The 24,315-nt window shown below is 37.8% G+C and overlaps 1 protein-coding gene across 6 annotated transcripts in view; it reads left to right on the plus strand.

The window, feature by feature from the left end:
* Positions 1-1,885: 1,885 nt before the first annotated feature.
* The window catches only part of serhl (serine hydrolase like), a 50,019-nt gene continuing 27,589 nt past the window's right edge, over positions 1,886-24,315 (plus strand). For 3 of the 6 annotated variants that reach the window (XR_005635256.1, XM_039765662.1, XM_039765666.1), the window contains exons 1-11: positions 1,886-1,947; positions 5,882-5,953; positions 8,852-8,995; positions 10,845-10,958; positions 11,640-11,681; positions 11,830-11,849; positions 13,402-13,473; positions 13,560-13,663; positions 21,118-21,197; positions 22,420-22,454; positions 23,570-23,646. Coding sequence is in view for 5 of the 6 variants with exons in the window: in XM_039765662.1 (XP_039621596.1) it covers positions 1,902-1,947; positions 5,882-5,953; positions 8,852-8,995; positions 10,845-10,958; positions 11,640-11,681; positions 11,830-11,849; positions 13,402-13,473; positions 13,560-13,663; positions 21,118-21,197; positions 22,420-22,454; positions 23,570-23,646 (806 nt within the window). In the remaining variant the exon portion in view is untranslated. Of the gene's footprint in view, positions 1,983-5,881; positions 5,954-8,851; positions 8,996-10,844; positions 10,959-11,639; positions 11,682-11,829; positions 11,850-13,401; positions 13,474-13,559; positions 13,664-21,117; positions 21,198-22,419; positions 22,455-23,569; positions 23,647-24,315 lie in introns of all 6 variants that reach the window. The other 3 variants (XM_039765663.1, XM_039765665.1, XM_039765664.1) reach the window with 3 other exon arrangements.

Raw genomic sequence — 24,315 nt, forward strand, 5'->3', positions numbered from 1 at the left:
AAGGGGGGGAAGCGACACCACTCCCAAACACACACCCAATCCTCTGATCTGAAATGGAGAAAAACTTCCCCCGTTGTCTTTTCTTACTTTTTTATCCTCTTTTTTGTCTCAGGAAATATAGTAACCCTAACCAAGTGCATCCCTGGACTTAAGGACATGTCTTACTCTGACAGACAAAGAGAATTACCGTATGTACTGTGTATAAGTTTCTTGAAACCCGAAAAATCGATCATAAAATCAGACCTGACTATATATGCCCGTTCTAAAATACGACACTTGCAGTTACAGATTTTTTTCGCCACTTCAACGTCTTTTAATTTAAAACCAGCTTCATATTTTCTTCTGATCGAATGCTCCATCGTAGGAATGCTCTTACGATAAAGGTGTATGAGGGCATGAGATACAAAAAACACTAAACAGTGCAAACGTCGCTTCAGAATAGTTTGGGTATTACCATGTGGTCACGTAGGCACAATGGATAGAAAAAAAAGGCTGTGTACTCCGTGGTTACTCTCTCAGGTGGGAGTTAGTATATCATAATCTCTTGGACTAATAGCGTGAGTTTTCCGCATTCGACTTATACGAATAATACGGAAATTATACGGTAAAATCAAGCCCCAACTTATCCATGGGAGAACTTAAACGCGAGTATATATGGTAAACCCATTTAGTCTCAAGCAGAGGAGACTGAATGGGGACCTTAACCAAGCTTTCAGAATCCTCAAGGGTGCTGATAATGCAGATCCAGAGGAATTCTTTCAACTTAATAATAAATCACGTACTCAAGGGCACCAGTGGAGATTTAAGAGGGACTAAATTTTGGACTGAAGCCAGAAAATGCTGCTTTGCTTAAAGTGTTGTGGGAATCTGGAACAAACTACGGATACATGTAGCGGAACCAGAAACCTTGACAACCTTTAATAAGTATCTGGATGACAAATTGGGATGGCTTAGCTATTAGCTAAACAAACAATCGTAAAGGATTGAATGGTCTCCACTGATCAGCCAAATTTCTTATGTTCTTATATATAGTATGTTCATACGTTCCTAAAATCACTGGCAGGACTGCTGCTATTATTGTTGTAGGCTGTATCACAGGCACTGTTATCCTTACTGCTATTAACCACACATCATTTTCAGAATGATAAAAATCTAAATTGTGTATGTTCTGATTTATCTTCATTGTTTTTTGTTACCAAAAAAAAAATATGCCCAAATAATCAATTCTAACTTTGGTTTAGTGAACTGTCATGTCAGGCAGACTGGGCGAGTATGGTCAGCTGTTTGGCAATACCTTTATGGAAAACACAGTTCATTTCTACAAGTACTATAAAGCTGTTAACCAGGAAGGTCGAACAAATCAGCATGGATTCAAACAGGGGAGACGTAAGACGTTTAAACTGCCTAAAGCTACTTAATTATTAGTGACGACCACTCAACAGATATGGGAGGTGACCTGCGACCTACTTTTGTGTGAACGTGCGTATTGCATTTGTTGTTTCTTAGGCGTCCCCCATAGCCCGAAGTGTACTAGAATTAAACTAGTATTCGTGTTCACCCAAACAAATAGGTGTATGCACTTAAAAGTCTGAACTGTAATACGTGTGGCATCTGCTTTATTCCTCATCTCAATGACAGAATACAAAGTTTTTGCTATTTTTAAGGTAACAATTACTCGCCCAATTCAAAATGCTTAAGTAGGTATAGTATGCTAAACACTCGCTATCCCCATTTTCTTGAAACCGAACTCACTGCTAACCCTCTTCTTTCATTCCCACCGTCTTCATTGAACTGTTGGCCGGGCAGGGCACACGCTTATTGGCTGTCATGAAAGGGCGGGTCTTTACGGCGATGCCCCGATTGCGACATTGTGATTGGTCTAGAGCTGGAAACGAACGGAAATGGCTAACTCCTTCCGTCATTCCTTCGCTATTACAACTAACGCGGGTAAAGTTGAGACCTAGGAGTTAAATTAATGTACCGTAAGTAGTTCTCGAAAGAACAGATAGATTAAAAGTGGCATGCATATCTGAGCGGTGGTTATATTCGGTGAATAAGCATGAGAAGGTTTACCTTTATTAAATATAACGTAGAAAGCGTAAAAATAGCCAAAAACATTGTTTGTATATCTCGCGGTTTGAATACATTGAACCTCTAAATTGAGCAAGTTTTAAAGAACGAAAAAAGTCGACATGTTTACAATTTTATAAATTTAAGCTGGCATTTCTAAGTTTTAGACCTTCATCAACCCTAACCACTTTTAATGCTATCAAGTCAGCAAAGGGTGCAGAGGCTAGCACCTTGTAGTGTTTCTGTTGTAGATTATTAATATATTCAATATTTTTTAGTTCACTTGATAGATTGCAAATTCGATATATTGGTCCTGTTGCACAATAAGGTCTATAACACTCTAAAAGCAGAGTCTCGTGAACTGAAGTCAGACCCTGCACTTATTTGAATTTAATTGCGATTCTAAATTGGCCCTAGTGTGTGCTGCAGTGGACCCTGCCCAGGATTGGTTCCTGCCTTGTGCCCTGTGTTGACTGGGATTGGCTCCAGCAGACCCCCGTGACCCTGTGTTCGGATTCAGTGGGTTGGAAAATGGATGGATGGATGTATGTTTAAGCTGTCACATCATCGTGATTTAAAGTTATCGTTTTATCTTTTCTGTGAAGTTTTAGAAATAACCCAGAGTTTCTTACTGATTTTTTTGGTGCTGTCAGCATGTTTACTTTTCGCCCTCTACCTTTTTTGTTTTAATTGCTTGTTAAGACTGAATCCCTGATTTATTTTTCTCGATCCGTTGGTGAGCATTTACATATTAGAAAGCTAATAACCAACCGATTAATGTCACACCTTTTATTTTTTAGTTCTAGCGGCAGTGGTAGTGACATTGGTATTATTTGCATCATAAAGCAAAATGTTGTAGTGGTTACAATTAGTGATTGAGTTAATCTTGGTCTTTTACAATGAAATTTGCATGTTGTTCTGTGTGTGCTTAACTTTTTTTTGGCATTTATATTTTTCCTCCCACATCCCAAGAATGCACTTGTTAGCTTGAATTGGAACTAAGAACTACATACAGATCTTGTTCAGGGTTGCCTTTTTCTTTGTACCTGATGTTGCAGGATAGACTCTGTCTTGTTATGATCAAGAATTGAAATAAGCACATTTTGAAAATGGAAGGATCATATAATAATTGTTTAAAACATAATAATTCTTTTGCATTTATATAGTGCTTTTCTCACTACTCGAAGTGCTCAGCAATTGCATGTTAAAGGCCTTGCTCAAGGGCCCAACAGAGCAGAGTCCCTATTGGCATTTATGGGATTCGAACCGGCATCCTTCCAATTGCCAGTGCAGATCCCTAGCCTCAGAGCCACCACTCTGCCCACAACATGTTTAGAGAGATACCATAGAGGTGAATCCAGAAATATCTTGTAGATCTTACATATCCTTTTGATAGGAAGATTTGTCTTCACTTAATTGTGTCACAAAATTAATTGATGGAAAGCATCTATTTAGGAATTCTTTAGGGGTATGGTTGTCCAGTAACCATTTGTAAAGCCCTGGCCCTTAAGTAGACATTTGATTTTTAAAAGTAGAATAACAAGTTGAATCGACTCCAACACAGCAAATAGGTTTTGCATGAATTTATGTTAAGTACACCAATGTTATTTCTGGGATTTTTTGTTATACTGGTTTTAATAATTTATGTATTATAAAATTTACAAAATTTAAACGAAAAGTGTGAAGATGTAACTGAAATGAACCACTCCAGTAACTTTCATATGCAAAAGTACATTAAAATCTATTTTGAAAAATGAAACCTGTCCTTTAAAACATTTGGTGATAAGTGTAACGTTGTGATAAGGAGTTAGCCAGGCCAAAAAGCCTATTTTAATTTCTAAGATCTTGCACACTTCCAGAGCAGAGGGGGATAAACTGCTTCAGAAGAATAGACTTCATGAGACTGGGGAAAAGCATAACCAGCCGCATTACACTTCAGCAACTTGCAAGACACTAAACCAGGAGCGTTCAGCTCCTCTCCTGGAGTGTTTCTGTGCTGCAGGTTTTCATTCTAACCCCCTTCTTAATTGGTGATCATATTTTGCTACCAATTAACTTCTCTACCCATTCATTTTAATTTCCTTTTTTTTTTTAAGATTCAGTCATCCAAAATGCTTCATTTTTTCTTTAAACGGCACCCAAATAGAAAGGAGACGTGAAGCGAGTCAACAGATGACCAGCTCAGTCAGGACCTCAGGCTCCAGCCGGTCTCTTTAATTAGAAGCCGATTCTCATTGCTAAACCCATCATTTATTTCTATGGCTTGTTGGTGCTCTCGTTCTGCCACAGCAGACAAAACTGTTGATTCTTTTTTCAAAGAATGCCATCAAAATGTTTTGTGGACCTGAGCAGTTTAACAATAATGAGACCTTCACCTTTCTTTATTTTCAGATATTGTATGATGGGCACAGGTTTCTGGTCATGTGTTGGCTCATTTTGTATTTCATGTTTGTAGGCTCCTAAACAAGGAGAAAAGAAATAATTAAATAGCAAGTAGATTAAAAGTAAAGTCAGAGAGTTAATTAGCAGCAGAAACTGGTCACTAATTAAGAGAAAGGGGTAGAATGAAAACCTGCAGCCACAGCAGTGCTGTATATCCCTGCGCTATACTTTGTGAAAGACAAGTGTGTGGTCTGAAGATAATGTCTTTGATTTCCGTATTTGTTATAAATGTAAAATTGTGAAACACCACCGGAACAATTCATTTTCACTCAATGAAACCATGCTTGTATTAAAAGGTCTCCATATGCCATGGGCTGAAGAATTTATGATAGTTGATGAAAATATCAATACCAAAATCTTGGAGAATAAAGAGCTGGAATGCACTAGAGACCCGGGGCTTGGCAGGACGTTTGTTTTGGGACAGAGCAAGGATTCAAAATATGCACTGAAAATTACAGGACAGTGGCTTAAAAGAGAGCTTTTTTTTTAATGAAGCCAAGAATATTTGAAAGGAGAGCTCAATTGGTATTCACCAGTAGACCAATCAACCTTCACTGAGCTTAGGCAGTTTTTCAAATAACAAGCGAAGTTTGCAGTGTCCAGCTGTTTTTTGTTTTAGAAATATATATAATTAAATAACAATAATTTGTAGGTTTTTCATTTTGACTTTAACGTTTTTCTGTTGTTCATTGTTATGCCCCAGTTTGCTCGTAGCCTTGGAGTCTTCTTGAACCTGGGACACTGATAGTCATGACTGGGAGTGATTAGTTCAGTGAGGACATAAGCAGCGAGCTTAGCGGAAGTTTATTGACAAATAGTTCAAAACAGTGTTCAAAGTGCAGGAGCAAAAATCTTCAATAAATAAGTAAGAAAAACCCTAGTGAAGGATCTTAAAATTGAAGAAGGAAGTTAATTCTAAAAGAGATAAAAGCTAAAACCAATCTGAATCAGACCTGCTACTGAACTCCAGTGCTCTTTCTCTGTCTCTCACCAGTCCACTCTACTTACTTTGAGCTCTACTCAACAAGGATAAGCATCTTTTGGCTGTCATCCCGACCACCATTCTTCAGCGTCCATCAGGACAAAACAGCAAACATGTCTTCCGCCACCTTCCCTTAGGTTGAATTCCTTAAGCCTTTCAGAGCAAAGAATCCCTTTAAGCCCTGAGATGAACTTGGTAACTTTCCACTAGAGAGCTTCCATATTTTTTGTTTTGGTAGCATGGTGACGAGAGGGACATACAGTACTCCTGACGTGGGCTCATTAGTGCGTTACACAATCTGATCTCAATGTCCTGTGACTTGCAAATATACAGAAGTTTAACACTGTTTCAAAATGTTTCAGCCTTTTTCTGCTTCTTTCAATGAAGGTCACTTTGCTCCTGTGATGCTGCAATTCCGGCGCTTTTCAACTTCTGTGGTGTGCCCAGCAATGATAAAAGGTGCTATTTTAAATAATTTTATGCTCTTACTCCATGCTCACATTTGTATACAGTTATCGTATACCCCTGTTACTTTACTATGGCTTTCTTGCATTTTCTGTCTCTTGGAAGTTTCTTCACAGCTTTTTGTAAGAAAAACTGTATACTCTTGATTACTTCCCCATCCATTTTCCATGTGTTTCTTCCAGCTGGCATCTTATATGAGCTGAAGTCTTACTATTGTAGGCTCGTTGGTGCAATCTGATCTCAATGTCATTTGACTTACAAAAAGACAAGAGCTTAAGATTTTTTCACCATGCTTGAGCCTCAGCCTTCTTCTGTTTGTTTTAATAAAAATCAGTTTGCTTCTGTGATGCTACAATTTCAATGCTTTTCAGCTTCTGTGGTGTGTCTAGCAACGCTGAACGGTGCTATCTAAATGATTTTATGCTCTTACTGTATGCTTACATTTTGATCCAATTTTCACGTTTCTCAGTTAATGTACTATGGCTTTCTTGCATTTTCAGTCTCTTCGAGGTAAGCTTCACAGCTTTTTGTGAGGACAACTGTATACTCTACATTACATATCCAGCCGTTTCACATGCATTTTTTTACAGCTGGGGGTCTTGTATGAACTGAACTCTACTGGTGCAGTTATTGGCAAAGGGCAGACAAGCACTCACCTTGAGCCAAATGTCTTTCTTGAAATATACATAGTCAAACTCATATCTGTATGCACTCACATTATATCTTTGAAACTGGATGGAAAGCCATGCTTCCACATGAACATGCATCTTCCACAAAGCAAAAAGAGATGCAACCCTTCTTGATTCATCCAGCTAGTTTGTACATGTGGAGGGAAAAAAAAAAACATGTTTGAAATCATTTCTGCCATTATGTGTTATGATTTGTCTAGGTGGGTGAATGTGGTGAGAATGCCCTGCAATGGTTGCCTCCAGCATTGCGCACAATGATGCCCAAATAGCTGGCCCCAGCTTGGTTCAAGCAGGTTTGAAAATGGACAGTAGGATATTTACTGAGATGTATTTCTTATTATTCTTGTTATCAAAAAGTGTTCTACTTTATTCTTATAAAGCATTGTGAGCTACTTTCCTGTATGAAAATGTGCCCTGTAAATAAAAGTTGTTGTAGTTTTTATTAATCACACAAGTGCAGGTAGTAAAATTCTGTGTACTTAGCAGTCCAGTTTGAAACTGTCTGATAGGATTCAGAGTCTTCGTCCTCAGTAGGAATGAATTTTTCAAACTTTAAACTTGATTCCCAGTTCAGTTCTTGATTAAGGATTTTTTTGTAGCAACCCCAAACCACTATATGTAAAAGTATTTTTGCTAAATATTTAGTGCATTCAGAAAAAAAGTATTCTTTTTTTCCTCATTTTATTATGTTGCAGGCTTACGCTAAAGTGGTTGAAATCCCACATCAAGCAACACTCAGTACCTGGGAATGATAAAGTGAAAACAGGATTTTAGAAATTTTTTGCAAATTTAATAAAAATAAAAAACTGAAATATCCCCTTGTCACAAGTATTCAGACCCTTTCCACTTTTTCCACATTTTATGTTGTAACCTTGTGCTGAAAATCATTTGAATTTATTTTTCTCCCTTCTCAAGCAAAATTCAGCACTCCAGAATGGCATAATGAAAAAGATATTAGAAATTTTTGCAAATGCATTAAAAATCCACACATCCATTTTCTAAACCTCCTTTATCCTGGGCAGGGTCCTGGGAGAGCTGGATCCTATCCCAGCAAGCGTACTGTAGATAAAAAAAACTGAATTATCATATTGACACACATAATATGACTTTTGTTAAAAGGCCATTGAACACTTTTTACATTGTCTTATTTGTGCTTGGTTGGCCTTGTTGTTAACTGATCACTGGGCCAAAAAGTTCAGAAAATGTCGTAATATCCTTCCATCCATTTTCTAACACATTTTCTAAACCTAACAAACAGATTTAAATATTGTCATTTAAATCTCTCTTGATATTGATTATTGTTGCATTTGAAAATGTAGTGCAGCCAGAAGAGGACTGAGGAATTCGCTAGGCACACACAGCTTTGTTGAAGTACTTACTGGTGCTCACTGGTGTTTAGCTCGTCTAGTGGTTTTTGTCCCTGTTAAACTTTTTTCTAGCTGATGTGGACGCGGCCCGGGCACAGACAGGCAGACATGTTGTTAAGTCACCACCACACGTTTATTTACACTATTTACAAGTTCCCATGCACACAAACCCCCCAAAGTCCTGGCCACACAACGCCTTTCTTTGGGCTGCCTCCACTCTCTCTTCTCTTGCCTTGTCCTGCCTCCACCCGACTCCAGCCTCGAATGAAGGGAGACGGCTCCTTTTATTTCACCCCGGATGGGCTCCAGGTGTTTCCCGGCAATCCTCCCTGGACACACCCCAGTGTGGCGGAAGTGCCGGCTGTTCTCCCGGAAGCTCTCCGGGTGTCCCTGCTCCTCTTCCCCCAGAGGTCCAGGGTCCGCAAGGCATTGGGGCGCCCCCGGCGGTGACCATGGGTCCCTACAGGGTTGGGCTTCCATGCCCTCTACCCGTGGCCCCCAAAGCAACCAGGATGGCGGCCCCCACGTGATCCAGGGCGGGCATACCCCCTCTTCCGGTCCCTCAAGGCATCCCGGCCGGGTCGTTGCCCCTGGCATCCCTGACACTGTCTTTTATGTAAAAAGTGTAAACCACGTATATGGTTGCATTTCAGTGATCAAAACATCTGTTGCTACTGATGAGATAAACCTAAATATTTCATATTTAAAGACTAATATCAATAATCAAAATTAACATTTTTCTCTTTTGGCAAGCTATTTTTGCATAATTAGGGTGATCGGTTCCTGGGATACTTTGCTTCTCCAGATGTGTTATGTGCTGTTTGCCTTCTCAACAGTAAAAGAGTGCCAGTTTCCTGTCCCATGGGGTCACATCGCAGCCAAGTCCTGGGGTAGTAAAGATGGTCTACCTGTACTTTGCCTTCATGGCTGGTTAGATAATGCCAACTCTTTCAGCAGACTGATCCCATTGCTTCCTCAAGGTAGAGTCATTAAAAATACTTTCTGTTTTTCTATTTCACACTGCTAGCTCAGTCTGGTGTGATATACATTATTTATATTACATATATATTAAGTATACCTGTATATATAAACTATGTGGATGCCATGTTATGGAACAATTTATATCTTTGGTACAAATTAATGTGTAAACCAACAGTATTTTTTTTTTTTGGTGTTTATTAATATATATAGGGGTGGGCAAAAGTAGGTTTACAGTTATTTTAATGGAAAAAGGGACATGCAGGTTATGATTATTAACTCAATAGCTTTATTAACTGAAAAGCATGTGACAGTGGCACAGCACACTTAGGTACAATTTGGTAAGTGCTCAAATTGCCGGCCTCCCATACTCACAACTGTAAACCTACTTTTGCCCACCCTGTATATTTGCAAAACATGACCAAATTTCACATCAGGCACCGAGGAGACAGTGTCGTCTTTATAGTGATGCTAAATTGGTGTTGCATTTCCATTTAAGTCACTGAAAGCATTAGTGCAGGGGCCAGCTGGTATTGTCATCTAAAATATAATTTCTTGAGGTGAAAGTGTATGTAAAAACATAAAATATTTGTAAATGTATGTGTTTCAATTTAAAATGAAATGAATGTGCTATATGTTACACTCTTACTGATCTCAAAAGTATATGAGGTCTTGCTGCTTCAGGGTCTTAAATGTCCATGTTCCAGTCACAACAGTCTCTGAACTTGTGATTTGATGACATAGTAAGCTCTTCACTGAGTAAGTAAGGATTATTTCAGCAAACATTTACTTTGGTTTTCTTATTATTTATTTTAAGACTAGAAGGGTTACCCCATGCTGCCAGGGTGGAATAAAGTGCAGGTGTGGTCAATAAATAAATTCCCTGAGGCAAATACTTTGGGCCTCAAACCAAAACTTGACTGACTAAACCCACACATAACATTTACTTGTATACTGTATGTATATTTTAGATTATTTTGTAATTGTGTTTCGTTTTCTTTTTAAATAAATGTGTAAAGAAAAGATCAAAAGTGTTATTTTTGTTTTCACATATTTGGAATTGGAAAGTTTTTGGGCTGAGCTGTTGGACAGTCTATATGTTTTATATAAATTATTTGTGTTATGATTTGTTTGTTGTTGTTTTTTTTAATGGTACAGTTCCAGTTCCAAGCTGACAATAGTATACAAGTGCATTTTAGGTTGCCCAGTAATTACAGGACTTGAAAGCCGATCAATTGAAATAAATGAATGGCCTTACTTAATTCAACCCATCAAAAACTGATGATTCTATGCATAACTACTCAGCCTAACCTAGTTTACCAGTCTTTATGCTCCTAACTGATTTTAAAAAACAAAGTATATATAAAAAAGGTGAAAGTGAGATTTGATGGCATCTTAATTATTAACTACCACTGCTTAGTAACTTATTTTGTGTGGTTGTGGTTCTCTGTCTGTGCATAAAACATTTCTCGTGTGTATATGCTGTATTTTACCCCTACACAGATTTCGTAAGTGCCCCGTGTTCTTGATGAAGAATGTAGTCACCATCCTGAAACAGTTCAATCATCTAACCTATTCAGCCCAGTATAAAATAAATATTGGTTAACTGCTATACATCTGTGTTGTGATTTCTTTTTTTCTTTTTTTATTAATTGCATGCATGAAAAATTGTAAGCTTTGCAAATAGTTTTTTCCAGTGTCTTCATCTGGAGCTTGATTAACCACATTTATATATATAAAAAAATGAAAACAGTATCAGTCCTTGTTCCCAAACCACTATCTTAAAAATACCTGATCTTGCAGTGCTAAATCTGTCAATTTATAAAATTTACCAGTTTCCTTTTTTGGTAGATCGACATTATGTGGCCATTGATTTCCCAGGCCATGGCTTGTCATCTCACAGACCAGCAGGCACTTTTTATATCCTCCCAAAGTACATCAGTGATATATGCAGAGTGACAAATGGTAAGTGAGTCAAGGCATGAAGCCATGTTGTTCTCTGTGATTATTATGCTGTTTAAAAAGATTGTGGTGAAAGTACACCATTCTTTTTCCAAGCATGAAGTAAGTTTTTCATGCGAGTGGATTTAATGCTGACATAATAACAGTCTGTAACTGAGAATGTGCTTTTAAGTATAAAAGTTTAAAGGTGAGAATTTAAATAATAGAACTCTCAGACTACAGGTATATTCCAGAGGGTGTCTATCCTCAGAACATTTAGTCTCTGAAAAGAAAATAATTGTAGATCTGCCTTGTAGGAAAGACGATTCTATTTATTTATTTTATATATTGAGAGAGAAGAAGAAAAGCCTGTTGTATCATGGAGTTCCTTAATGGATGAGGCAAAGTTAAAACTTCTCTTGGCTAGTACCTATTTTACTGTGAAGGTGTGATGAGTGGAACAGAATCCCTCAAATGAATTGAAAAAGAAGATTTTAGGCAGATTGAGACTTCAGATAATAGTACAGAAAATGGAAAAGTAAACACGCTAACCCCATAGAAAGTGGTACAAAATGCTATATTAGGAAGACCCAAAGTGGCAGATTGTTGTGTTATTAGCCCCACCGAGTTAAAATTGTTTATACTTATCAAATGCTGATATATCTACTGAACTAAAATTTCTGTTCTTAATTTTTGGTTTTATAGTTTTAGGTTGGGAACGATTTTCTGTGATTGGCCATAGCATGGGTAAGCTGCAGCTTTCTGTGTTTATTTTACAATGCTAATGCCCTCTCAGTTGTAAATGATGCTTATCACCTTTAGATCTTCTGGATTGTTTGATTAGTGTGTAAGTGGATTTTAGTAGTAAATTAGTTTTTGGTTTGTTTTTATTTAGGTGGCAGTGTTGGCTGTCTGGTAAGTTTTGTTTCAATTTATTCTCCTTACAGTCCTGTCCACTCATTTTTGTAACCTGAATTCCTTGTTTGGGTGTGCAGATTTATATACCATGTGAAACTATGAAAATGATCCAATCGATCAGTATCTGAGGTAAGAAGACATACCAAAGTGGAACGATGTGATGATTTCAAGGCAGATCCACCAAGTTTGTCTGAAATGTGGAATTACTGTACTCCAAAACAAAAGTAAAGGGAAACCATGTAATACATAAACATAAAAGCCACAGTGCAACACTAATTATACACTAACCATTCAAGAATTGTTAAATGGACAACAATAAAAGTATACCTTGATTCAGCAGTGTTTTGAAATGGCCAGTGACTAAAGTATACAATAACATGGACTTGACCTGAGTTAAAACAACGGTTGACCATAATTCTGGTGACTTGTAAATAACACAAGACTTTCTATGGAGCTGAAAGTCAGACTGCCCAATGTTTCTGACCTTATTAGCCAAAATGAAATCTGCAATGGTCAAACAGAGGTTGAGCTGTGTTTTCTGTTTGAACACGGTTCTGTCTTTTTATTTGTTCAAGGTACTCGTTTGAAGGTCATATGAAAATAGATTTTTAATGATCAATCAAACGGTGCATTGGGCAAATTTTACAAATTGTTATTTCATTTCTTTGTTAAAATACACCAATAAATTGAGTAACTTATTAGTTCAACTCAGAAGAGTGACAAAAATTGACAATTGTCATTTTAGTATCTGCTCGTCACAGTCATGCAAGTGTTGTCCTTTTTCTGCTATGCAGTGTGCTGTGACGTATCTTCGATGTTCACATATCTTCACAATAAGCAAATGTGTTAGAAAACATTTACTTTATTAGCATATGGGTAATTTTAATTTCTTTCATATTTTCTAGTTCTCTGCTTTCATTCTAAAGGCTGCTAATAGAAAGTACATCCTTATATTACGCACTTGTTAGCTCTACTTGCACATATAATAATTCCACAAACGTGTAAGGAGCGGTGCACAGCATTTTAGATTATACAGGCTACATAATTACAACACTTTTAAACCTGTGCTTATTTTCTTTAAACCAATTATTTTTATTGTCCAAGAGGCTCCTTTCATCCTGCCCCATTTTCTTTATGACCTTTGCTGGGTCGGTCCCTTTGAGAAGACTCGGAAGAGCAGGTCATGAATATTAACCCCTAGTGGATTTTAAGAGTACTGCATAAAAATATCTTGTGATCGTGGCCTAACAATTCTATTACATTGTTCATATTCAAAACATGATTTGAGGGACAGAAGAGAGGCCCTAACAGGCCACAATTTTCACAACCTTGGTATTGAGACTGAGAGTCGGAGATTAAGACAGCCAATTCTAAGATGACTGCCACCTCGTTCCTATCTGTCTCTTTAAAGTTGTATCTCAGCCAGGCTTGAACGACTCATGTTGCACAGGAAGTAAGAGGCAATGTCTTCTTTTATAATTAAAAAAATGTTAAACTTAATTGTTAAATATCGATGTGAATTTTAATCTTTACATCTTTGTCTCACTAGTTCAGTGCTCTGTTTCCTGACATGGTAGACAAAGTAATTCTCATAGACTCCTATGGATTTTTACCCACAAAGGTACCTGTTATCTTGCTGTACTTTAACATCATGCATTTAATTTATTTAATTATTATTATTATTATTAGTTGATTTCCTTTTCCTAGGCAAGCCTACCAGATGTAGTACAGAAAGGAATTGTAGAATTACTGAAATATGAAAAACAGAAAAGGCCAAACAAAGTGTACAGCGAGCAAGCAGCCATTGAAAGGTATGTCCAACTTCAGAGATGCAGTAGTAGGTATGGGGAGTGGTGGGTTAAAGTGGCTTTCATTGTAGTGGCCTATATTAAACACAAAAATGAGGAATACTGTAATTATCCACAACATACTCCTTTGCTAAATGTGTATAGAGTACATACTAATGAGTGTCATTATTAAGTGAAATTTAAGTAAATTTCAAGACTGAACACTTAAACCAAAAGTTTTTCAATTCAATAAATTGTTCCCTTGTAATTATCCCACTCCACTGCCATTGACTGAGGAGTAAAATGTAAGGATACGCACAGTGTAGCTTTTAAAATTTGAAACCAGTTATGTGAGAGCAGTGAGTCAGTCTGACCCAATAGAGATTGCCTGCTCGATGGAAATGGAGGACCAGCAAGTCCTGAAATTACTTTTAAATGTCAGTGGAGCCCAGTATTTCAGTTTCATGGATCTAATTAGTGAAAAAAAGAGAAGTAATACAGTTTGTGGTTATTGTTCAAATAATAATGGTGCAGAGTGTGACAGCAGTTAAACATAGTATGGTCACCTCAATTCTGCTTTATTTTGCTCATCGCATTGCAAAAAGAAGTTCAAAAGATAATCTGGACTGGCACTTAATGTTTGCAGTGGGAGGGTCGTAGGGTAACCCTGTACCCCTTTATTCTCTTTATTATGCAGACCTTAACAGAATGCCTCAAATCCCAAACTTTTACCACACTGTCAGGTACTGTAGTTCAGCATTTCCCCCTTACTGTAACCCCAATCAATTAGACAGAGCACCATAACAGACAGGAGAAAAGTTATATATTTATTAATGTGTTTTAGATCAAATAGATAGTGCCATAAAACCAAAAGCGAAATAAAAAGTGAACACCATACAACATGTACTGCTAAAAGCTTAGTCTTTTCCAGGTGGTACATTTCTTACCTTGCTTAAAATATCAGTGGAGAGTATGCATTCTTGTCATGACTTTTCCCAGATCAGCAATTGTACTGATCTTATAAAGCTAACGTGGACATGATGTGGTCATCCTGTTTCAAAGACATATTTGCCTTTTTTAGAATTAAATGTCTTCCCAACGTGCTTTCAGAGCTCACACTTCTGTCATTAGAGTCAAGAGGATATTGTGTGGCATGCATGTTTAAGTAGAAACAGAACTTGTAAAAAACGCTCTTTGTGTGCATCCAAATTTCATAAAACTAAAATCGTATTTTTATTTCTAAAATCTGGGCAGCTTTAGCTCAGGGTTCTGACATAATAAATTTCAGCCATCAACACGGCATGTTTTTATTACTCAAACAGCTTTTTCAGTTTTATTCACAAAATAGCAGCACTAATCATACTAATTATCAAACATTCAGACAAGTCTTAAGCAAACACCAAAGCATTTGTGGACAAAGTATATTTGACAAGCTGCTTTTATCATAACAGGCTTATTATAACATTTTTAAAGGTCCACTTTAACATTACAAGAAATGTACTGCTCATTCTTCCAACACTTCAGCTTTCAACTATATGTCATTCACGGTCAATGGTGGAAAGTCTGAAAAGTCCTGGGGCTAAACGTACAAGTAGTTGTAATAATTTATAAGAAAACTTTAGTGGCAGGAATTGAGAATATTGACCCCTTTACATTTAGTGAATGTTAACACTAGAATTCCTGAAGCCTATAAAAAAAACTTGTAATCCCAGCCCACCTTAAGTTCCTTCGCACCCCTCGATCAGCGTCTTTTGTTTTGTAAATGTGTCAATGAACACAAGCAGCAAGCTGCCTGCTGTCCCATCCCCTGCCTTGATGGAGTTCAGCTCTGGCAAAAAAATTCTCCCAACTCAAGCCAAGGCTCTTTATCTGCATGTGAGGTGCCTGGAGTTGTTTAGGGTAAATAATACAGTATATCATTATTTGGAATACATGCATTTCATGTGTGTTCCATCATCTACAAAGATCTGGCTAAGTGTAGGATGAAAAGAAATGCTGAACACATACCTAAAGCAGAAACCTTTTTCCATGTTATTCTAATAATGACGAGTAGTGTATATTGTGTGAAGACTTTAGTCCAAATATCAAATAAACATGTGCGCTTTTATTCAAGAATATAACCAAAGGAAATAAAAAAGCATTTTACATGTGGCTGTCAATGAGTTAAAAACTCAACGCCAACTGACAGTCTGCAGGGAGCTCTATACATGTTCTTGAATGGTGTACTGGTAAGAACTGCTGTCTTATAACCTGAAGGTCCCGGGTTCAAGACCGAGTGCTCTGTGTTTTGAGTAGTGAGCTGCTATTATTATTATCTCTACAATATAATAAAAACATACATTTGAATTGAGTCTGTAACACCTGGTGTAAATTTTGGCTACTTGTAAAAGTTAGCGCTTGTTTTTTTTATTATTCAGTTTTATTCTTTCAGTGGCATTCACGTAGTACAATGAACTTACCTCTCCCTCTCTGAGTTGATGGCATTTATCTCCATTCTTTTCACAAGAACAGCACTGTGGCTGATGCCTGCTCAGAATTATTTGTTGTACTAGCAATCAACGATACAATGTCCTGTGACCGCTATCAGACTGGACAAAGGCAGGACTGTAGCAATAGACAGATTCTTCATAGTGCTTTCTCCGGCTAATATTCTGCTGCACCATAACACAACTCTGCTTGGCACCATAACTAAAATAGGACTTTCATCTGCAGCTAAAGTCACTTTTGATGGAGTGGTACGAAGGGCTTTAAGGTGGGCCGGAATTATGAGTTTTTTCATAGCCTTCAGGAATTCTAGTGTTAAAGATAACATAGCAAGATCTAAATTTCAGTGCACAAATGGGATACACATTTCATGCATCGCTACAATCATGGACAAACAAGGTTTTTAAACCTTGGACCTTGTATCAATGAGAAGTATCTCCTTATGCCAATTTGCATGTTAGGTTAATTATTTGCTGAATATTGGCTTGGTGCGTACTGGTGTGTGCGAAGTGGACCCTGTGATAACCTGGTGTCCTCTTTAGTGTTTTTGTCACTGCCTTCCACCGCTGATGGAATAGACTCGTCATTCCCACAACAATGAATTGCTGATGTTGACAGCGACCCTGAAATCAATCAAGTTAGTCTGAAAATGTTACGTTAAACTGTGTAAGATTCGTGGTGCTGCATACAAGTAGGGCACTCCTTTCACTTTTTAAGGAGGTAATGTGTGTACTGTATACAGAGAAATTGATGCAAGCCGTACATCATATGAAAGTGTTAATTACGGATGTTAATAAGAAAGTGATAGATGAAATGCAACACTATCTACTCTTAATAATAAAAGAAAATCCTAATTATAATAGTATGCCCTAATTACTGAATTAAAATTGGTTTATTTTTTAACCCATTTAATCCAGTTCAGAGTCACAGGAGCAGGGCCCATCCCAGCAGCATTTGGTGTAATGTGTAAGCTTCCTGTTGAGTGTTAGTCTCCTACAGGGCACACTTACTCACACTAAGCCTGTTGGTAGATACTAATTAACCTGACATGTATGTCTTTTAGGATATAGAGGAAAACCCCATATGGCCACAGAGAGAACATGCACACTTCATACAGTGAGTGACGGGTCAAGGATGCTGTTGGAGCTGTAGCACTAATCATTGTGTAGTCATAATCAGCGCTTGAATATCAGCAAGGAAATGTGTAAATCACACCTACTACAAACCGGATTCCAAAAAAGTTGGGACACTAAACAAATTGTGAATAAAAACTGAATGCAATGATGTGGAGATGGCAAATGTCAATATTTTATTTGTAATAGAACGTAGATGACAGATCAAACGTTTAATCCAAGTAAATGTATCATTTTAAAGGAAAAATATGTTGATTCAAAATTTCACAGTGTCAACAAATCCCAAAAAAGTTGGGACAAGTAGCAATAAGAGGCTGGAAAAAGCAAATTTGAGCATAACGAAGAGCTGGAAGACCAATAAACACTAATTAGGTCAATTGGCAACATGATTGGGTATAAAAAGAGCTTCTCAGAGTGGCAGTGTCTCTCAGAAGCCAAGATGGGTAGAGGATCACCAATTCCCACAATGTTGCGCAGAAAGATAGTGGAGCAATATCAGAAAGGTGTTACCCAGCGAAAAATTGCAAAGACTTTGCATCTATCATCATCAACTGTGCATAACATCATCCGAAGATTCAGAGAATCTGGAACAATCTCTGTGCGTAAGGGTCAAGGCCGTAAAACCATACTGGATGCCCGTGATCTCCGGGCCCTTAAATGACACTGCACCACAAACAGGAATGCTACTGTAAAGGAAATCACAGAATGGGCTCAGGAATACTTCCAGAAACCATTGTCAGTGAACACAATCCACCGTGCCATCCGCCGTTGCCAGCTGAAACTCTACAGTGCAAAGAAGAAGCCATTTCTAAGCAAGATCCACAAGCTCAGGCGTTGTCACTGGGCCAGGGATCATTTAAAATGGAGTGTGGCAAAATGGAAGACTGTTCTGTGGTCAGGCAGTCACGATTCAAAGTTCTTTTGGAAATCTGGGATGCCATGTCATCCGGACCAAAGAGGACAAGGACAACCCAAGTTGTTATCAGCGCTCAGTTCAGAAGCCTGCATCTCTGATGGTATGGGGTTGCATGAGTGCGTGTGGCATGGGCAGCTTGCATGTCTGGAAAGGCACCATCAATGCAGAAAAATATATTCAGGTTCTAGAACAACATATGCTCCCATCCAGGCGTCATCTCTTTCAGGGAAGACCCTGCATTTTCAACAAGATAATGCCAGACCACATTCTGCATCAATCACAACATCATGGCTGCATAGGAGAAGGATCCGGGTACTGAAATGGCCAGTCTGCAGTCCAGATCTTTCACCTATAGAGAACATTTGGCGCATCATAAAGAGGAAGGTGCGACAAAGAAGGCCCAAGACGATTGAACAGTTAGAGGCCTGTATTAGACAAGAATGGGAGAGCATTCCTATTTCTAAACTTGAGAAACTGGTCTCCTCGGTCCCCAGAGTCTGTTGAGTGTTGTAAGAAGAAGGGGAGATGCCACACAGTGGTGAAAATGGCCTTGTCCCAACTTTTTTGGGATTTGTTGACACCATGAAATTCTGAATCAACATATTTTTCCCTTAAAATGATACATTTTCTCAGTTTAAACTTTTGTTCCGTGATTTATGTTCTATTCTGAATAAAATATTAGAAGTTGGCACCTCCACATCATTGCATTCAGTTTTTATTCACGATTTGTATAGTGTCCCAACTTTTTTGGAATCTGGTTTGTATTTAAAAGCTGTATATGGTTTAACTTGATAAAGAGGGATACTACCACTGCTCCTTCGAGGTAAGAAAATAATTTCATCATTGCCACTGTATCCTATGATGAAATTAGTTCAGAAACAAAACTACATGATTTGTGCTTGCTTTGAGAGCATAATGATGTAAGTAGTTACCTGTGAGTTGCAATCATTTACCCTGTCGTGTCAGGAATTTGAAAGATTAATAGCATTTTAATACATCTACAAATATAGCCAAATAAATGAATGGAGGCTTTAATTCTGTTGTGTAATAGGCATATCTATAGTTGTTCTTTCAACCTTCCATCCATTTTTGCCCAGTTTATCCAGTGTACTTAGTGCGAGGCAGGAAGCAGTCACCAGAAAATCTACCATCCATGACTTTAAGATGCTGAAGGAAAACTAGAGTATCCTGAGGAGGCTAAATACACAAGCCACGACTGCTACAGTTTTAGCAGTTAAACATTAAGGCAGGTTTCAAATGAAGTTGCTATCTCTGTACCTGTGGCTAGTCTACACTAGTGATGAGATGAGCAGCTGTATGTTCAATCCAAAGTAAAATATGTTTAGTCAGGGTTTCAGAACTTCCACATTAGTAGGTCATCCATGTGGCTCAGCTCATAATGCTTTGAAGGACATAGCAAATTTCTAATGATAGGTAACAGAAGACCGGAATCGCAGAAATGCATAGGCCACGATGGCTGCTGAAACAGAACAGCTCATTGCTGAAATTAGATCAGTAAACGCTATATTTGTGCTGTCAATTGGGTATTTGAAGCCAAATTAATGGTCATTAGTATAGCAACTAAAATTTGACAAATACGGTCAAAGCGCATACTATAAGACACATGTTTTAATGGGACAGGACTAAACAGGATGAAGGCTCCAGTTAGGAGTAATTAAATGGCTTGATCTGTCAGACCAATTCATTGACTAATTCTGAATCATAAGTACGTAGACATAAGCAATAATAAAGTCTGAGCACTTATGTGAGGCTCCTTAAAAATACAACAACAAAGGTCATTTTATAGATATTCTGAAATAATGGATCAATCCTTAGTTGACCAGTTTGATTTCACATACTGTACGGTATGTAGCTCTAATATTGGGAGAATTAAAGCATCATTCATTTGTGATATTTGAAATTTTACTTGTGCATTAATTATTACTCTTCAGTAAGTGCTAATAACCCGCTAATGGTTCCTCCATACACTGTTGCAAACACAAACTTGACAAAGGGACTTGCTGACAAAACTGATTTTAAAAGTCTTTTATAAAAACAGCATTAAAGGATTTGTGTGAATGAAAATATTCTGAAAAATCTTGCTATTCACTACTTTATGTCGCAATGATGTAATAAGAAAATTTTCATTTTTTTAATATTGCTTTTAAGCACAACCTGTGATGCGCTAGTGCCCTGTCCATGTGTTGTTCCTGTTTTTGCACAGTGCTTGCTAGGATAGGCTCCAGCTGCCCCACAGCTCTGCCCTACATAAGAGGGTTTGAGTGGATGGATGTATTTTAAGCATGATTTATTTTTAGTTACTGAACACAAAATTTCAGTGAATAAATTTGAGTATGTGAACTTGGCAAGATAAATCTGGTAGTCGATGATGATCACATAATTCTTCAGAAACCTTAGGCTGAAATCTTCCCTCCCCAAATACCATCCTAACATTTCTTGCTACATCGGACCACACCTCCCACACCAAAGGAAATTCAGGCCCTGACAATCCCCCTAAATTTAAATGGAAGCACTATATAACATTAATCTTAAAATGGCTAAATGTTAGTGAGACTACAACTATCACCAGTGTTGATTAAGTGGAAAATATTTTATGAGATTCTCAAATTTTGGGTCATGGAGAAGCAGGCCCTTATTAATGTCCTTTCATACACAAAACCACACTCCTACCAGGCCAATTTAACGTTAGAAATGAATCCAATCTTTCTTAAAAGGCATTGTAAACCACAGGAGGAACTGTGACCTTATGACTGTTACTTTAGCTCACTTGTCACTAAACTAAACTTCTGTTTCTAATTTATTTTGAGCTTAGTTATGGTAATATGGGGATATTAAAGAAGGCAGCGGCAGTTTACTTTTCCAATTAGTCAAGTTTTCGAGTGTTCATTTTATAGTATGGATTCCATCATGCTTTTGTTTTTTAGGTTGATGAGTGCTAACCCATCTCTGTCTGAGAGCTCTGCCCATATCTTATTGGAAAGAGGCACCACTAAGGTGGACGGAGGTAAAGCTGCAATTATTTCTTTTTTCATATTTATTTCAGTTTGAATTCTGTGCCCAGTAACTCATTTTTGTGGAGTTCTTATATTCTCACTGGGTATGCATGGGTTTTCCACCCACTTCCCTAAAGATGTGATGGTGTGGATAATTGATGATTCTGAATTGTCCCAGTTGGAGTGTGAGAGAGCCCCATACTCGGTTGGCACTCTCTGCCTTTTTCTCAGTGCTGCCTGGATGGGCTTTCGGCTCCTGCAACCCTGAATTGAATTATGCAGGTACAATAATGCTATGCTACATTACTCTGGTTTTCTTCCACATCCAATTGAGTAGTATTTTAGGTTGATAGGTCACTCTTCATTAGTGTCGTGTCTGGCGCCCCATATAAGGTTGGTTCCTGCCTAGATGCTGATTCCACCATCATTTTTTTTATTCTGCTGGGATAGGCTCCACTCCTCACAACTCTGAAATGGGAATAAGTGAAATCAGAAAATGGGTGGATAATGGCATTTTATAAATGCAGCTGGTTATCTGAATCTTTCTAGTTTTCATTTTCCTGTGTGCTTCCATTAATAGTTATATTGAGGTTAGGACATAAAGTAAGTGTTGATTCGTTATTCTTTATTCAGCTGTCCATCTGAAATTTTGCTATGCAGGATTTTCCGTTAAGTGTTTAACCATACTCTCTCATGACTGTGTTCAGCTGCTCTTCTGTATCTACAGTTTAGTTTTGCTCTGCTGCTAATCCCGTTGTCCTTTTCAAGCTGCTTCTAGCACCTGCCAATGTTGCATGATGGGTTCTGACTAGAGAGTGGGTATATGTGGATGTGTGCATTAATGTGCCTTAAAGTTTATTGGCACCTGTACCCGTGAACTGGTTTAACCAGGTCATATGATGAATGGAGTGTTTTACTATGTATTGTACTCCTTTGAACAGGCTAGTCTTTGTCTGTGGAAGCAGTGAACACAATGCAGAATTTTGTCCTGCACAGTCCATCAAAGCTTTAATCTTTTGGCTCTGTAAAATGCCTTGTGATGTAATTACTGTGAATGGAGCAACAGTATATAAAATAATGATAAAAGGCAAGTAATGTAGAAATACACTTGAAATGTGTGGACACTTTTTTTTTCTGAGTTCACGTTCATTTCAGTAGACCATCCTATTTTCATTTACTATGCAAAGGTGCTCTCATTTCCTTGTGTTTACGGAGTTTTTACACTTGTTTCAGGTGTCCATTTCAACAGAGATTTTCGGATTAATCTGGTGAGTCCTTTCTTATTCCATTCAGTTTTAAACAACTGTAAAACGGAAATCAAGTAAAAAGAAATATAAGTTTCAGTAAAACACATTCACGTATTTAAATGATATACATTTGTGACACACACTGCTTATAAAAAGTACTCACTTCTTGAACGTTTTTGCATTTTATTGTTATGCAATGTTGAGTCTCAGTAGATTTAATTTGGCGGTTTGACACAACAGAAAAAGACCCTTTAATGTCAAAGTGAACACAGATCTGTGCAAAGTGGTCTAAATTAATTACAAATCTAAAACATAAAATAATTAACGGTATTAGTACCCACTGGTGCAGCCAATTGGTTTTAAAAGTCACATCAGGAAAACTTGATTTAGCCCACAAGAAATCTGCACCTTAGGAGAAGATTTGTTTTCCATTTATTAGACAACAACACCAAGCATAAAGACAAAGCCACACAGGAATGGCTTAATAACAACAAAGTTTATGTCATGGAGTTGCCAGTTCAGAGTTTCAGAGATTACTGGCTGAACTTGTCAATGGCGGTTCAATCATATCTCCATGCAAACTGACGGAGCCTTAGCTGTTTTGCAAAAACTGATGGGAAAAAGTGTCCAGATGTGCAAAGCTCATAGAGAAAGACTTGTGCACACAGACACAAGGCTGTCCTACCTGACAAAGGTGAACGTGAATACTTATGTGATAAAACACAAAATAATTCATCTTTATAAGCAGTTTGCAGAGATTTGTTTTCAGTTTGGCATGAAAGTGTCCTTTACTTTTGATCAATAAAAAAACACACACACACACAAAAATGAAATCCACTATGATTCAATATTGTTTAACAATGAAATGTGAAAACTACAAAGGGGGCAGTTACTTTCTATAGGCACTGTAGGTGGCATGATGATTCAGTGCCTAACAGATCCAACTTCCTGTTATTGACTTTTGTGCTTTAATTGTGGTGTGTGTCTATATAGGTTTCTCCCCAGGTACTTTGGTTTTCCTAGCAAATCACAAAAATATGTGTTTGATTATTTGATTGTAAACTGACTGTGTGTGTGTGTGTGCCTGTACAAATCTTTAACCCCGGTTCAGTGTATACATGTTTTTTTTGTTGCAGCCTGGAATTGTACGCATGACTATCGAACAGGTCCTGGAATTACAGAAGAGAATAACAGCCAAACTACTGATTATCTTGTGAGGACTTTACCTTTAAAATTATTTGCTAACTGTGCATTAAGCAGCAACCGCCTCATAGCCTAGTTATTCTAGTTACGTGAAATATAGTAAGTCTACAGATGATGATAATGATGGAGGTGGTCTTTTATTAACTGAAGAGTGAAGCATAACATCTGATAGCTGTGATTAAGGCAACATTTATGGTGTCTTGTGAAAAACGTCACCATTATTCTGACGTTTTCATACAATCCATTTTCTGATCCTACATATTTGAGTTTAGAATTGCAGGGTGGAGGACACTGGAGACAACCTAGCATCATTGTGCAAAAACCAGCCCATAATGTGGTAGCATCACTATTGCCCTCTGAACACCGTTCAAGAATTGGGTCTGTCGTTTATTCTGGGATGGAAATGTCCTGCTTGTTGCTACTGTGGTTAGCAGCATACCACCTGACACCTGTTCGATAGTTAACATTACTCCTGAGTAAGGCAGCCATCCCACAGGCATAACTTTAGGCATAGTGTTTTAGGAGAGTGGCGGGCAAGGTAAGCCTGCAATTGTGTGCGTCTCGTAACGTGACCGACGTGTGATGCAGAGGCAGCTAAACATTATCAAATAGGTGCAACAGAGGTGTGAAGATCTGCAGCTCGACTCTGCTGCCTGCTAAGACAAAAGAAGAAAGTACA

Source organism: Polypterus senegalus, chromosome 10 (genome assembly GCF_016835505.1).
Source record: "Polypterus senegalus isolate Bchr_013 chromosome 10, ASM1683550v1, whole genome shotgun sequence".
In the NCBI taxonomy this organism is placed as follows: domain Eukaryota; kingdom Metazoa; phylum Chordata; class Cladistia; order Polypteriformes; family Polypteridae; genus Polypterus; species Polypterus senegalus.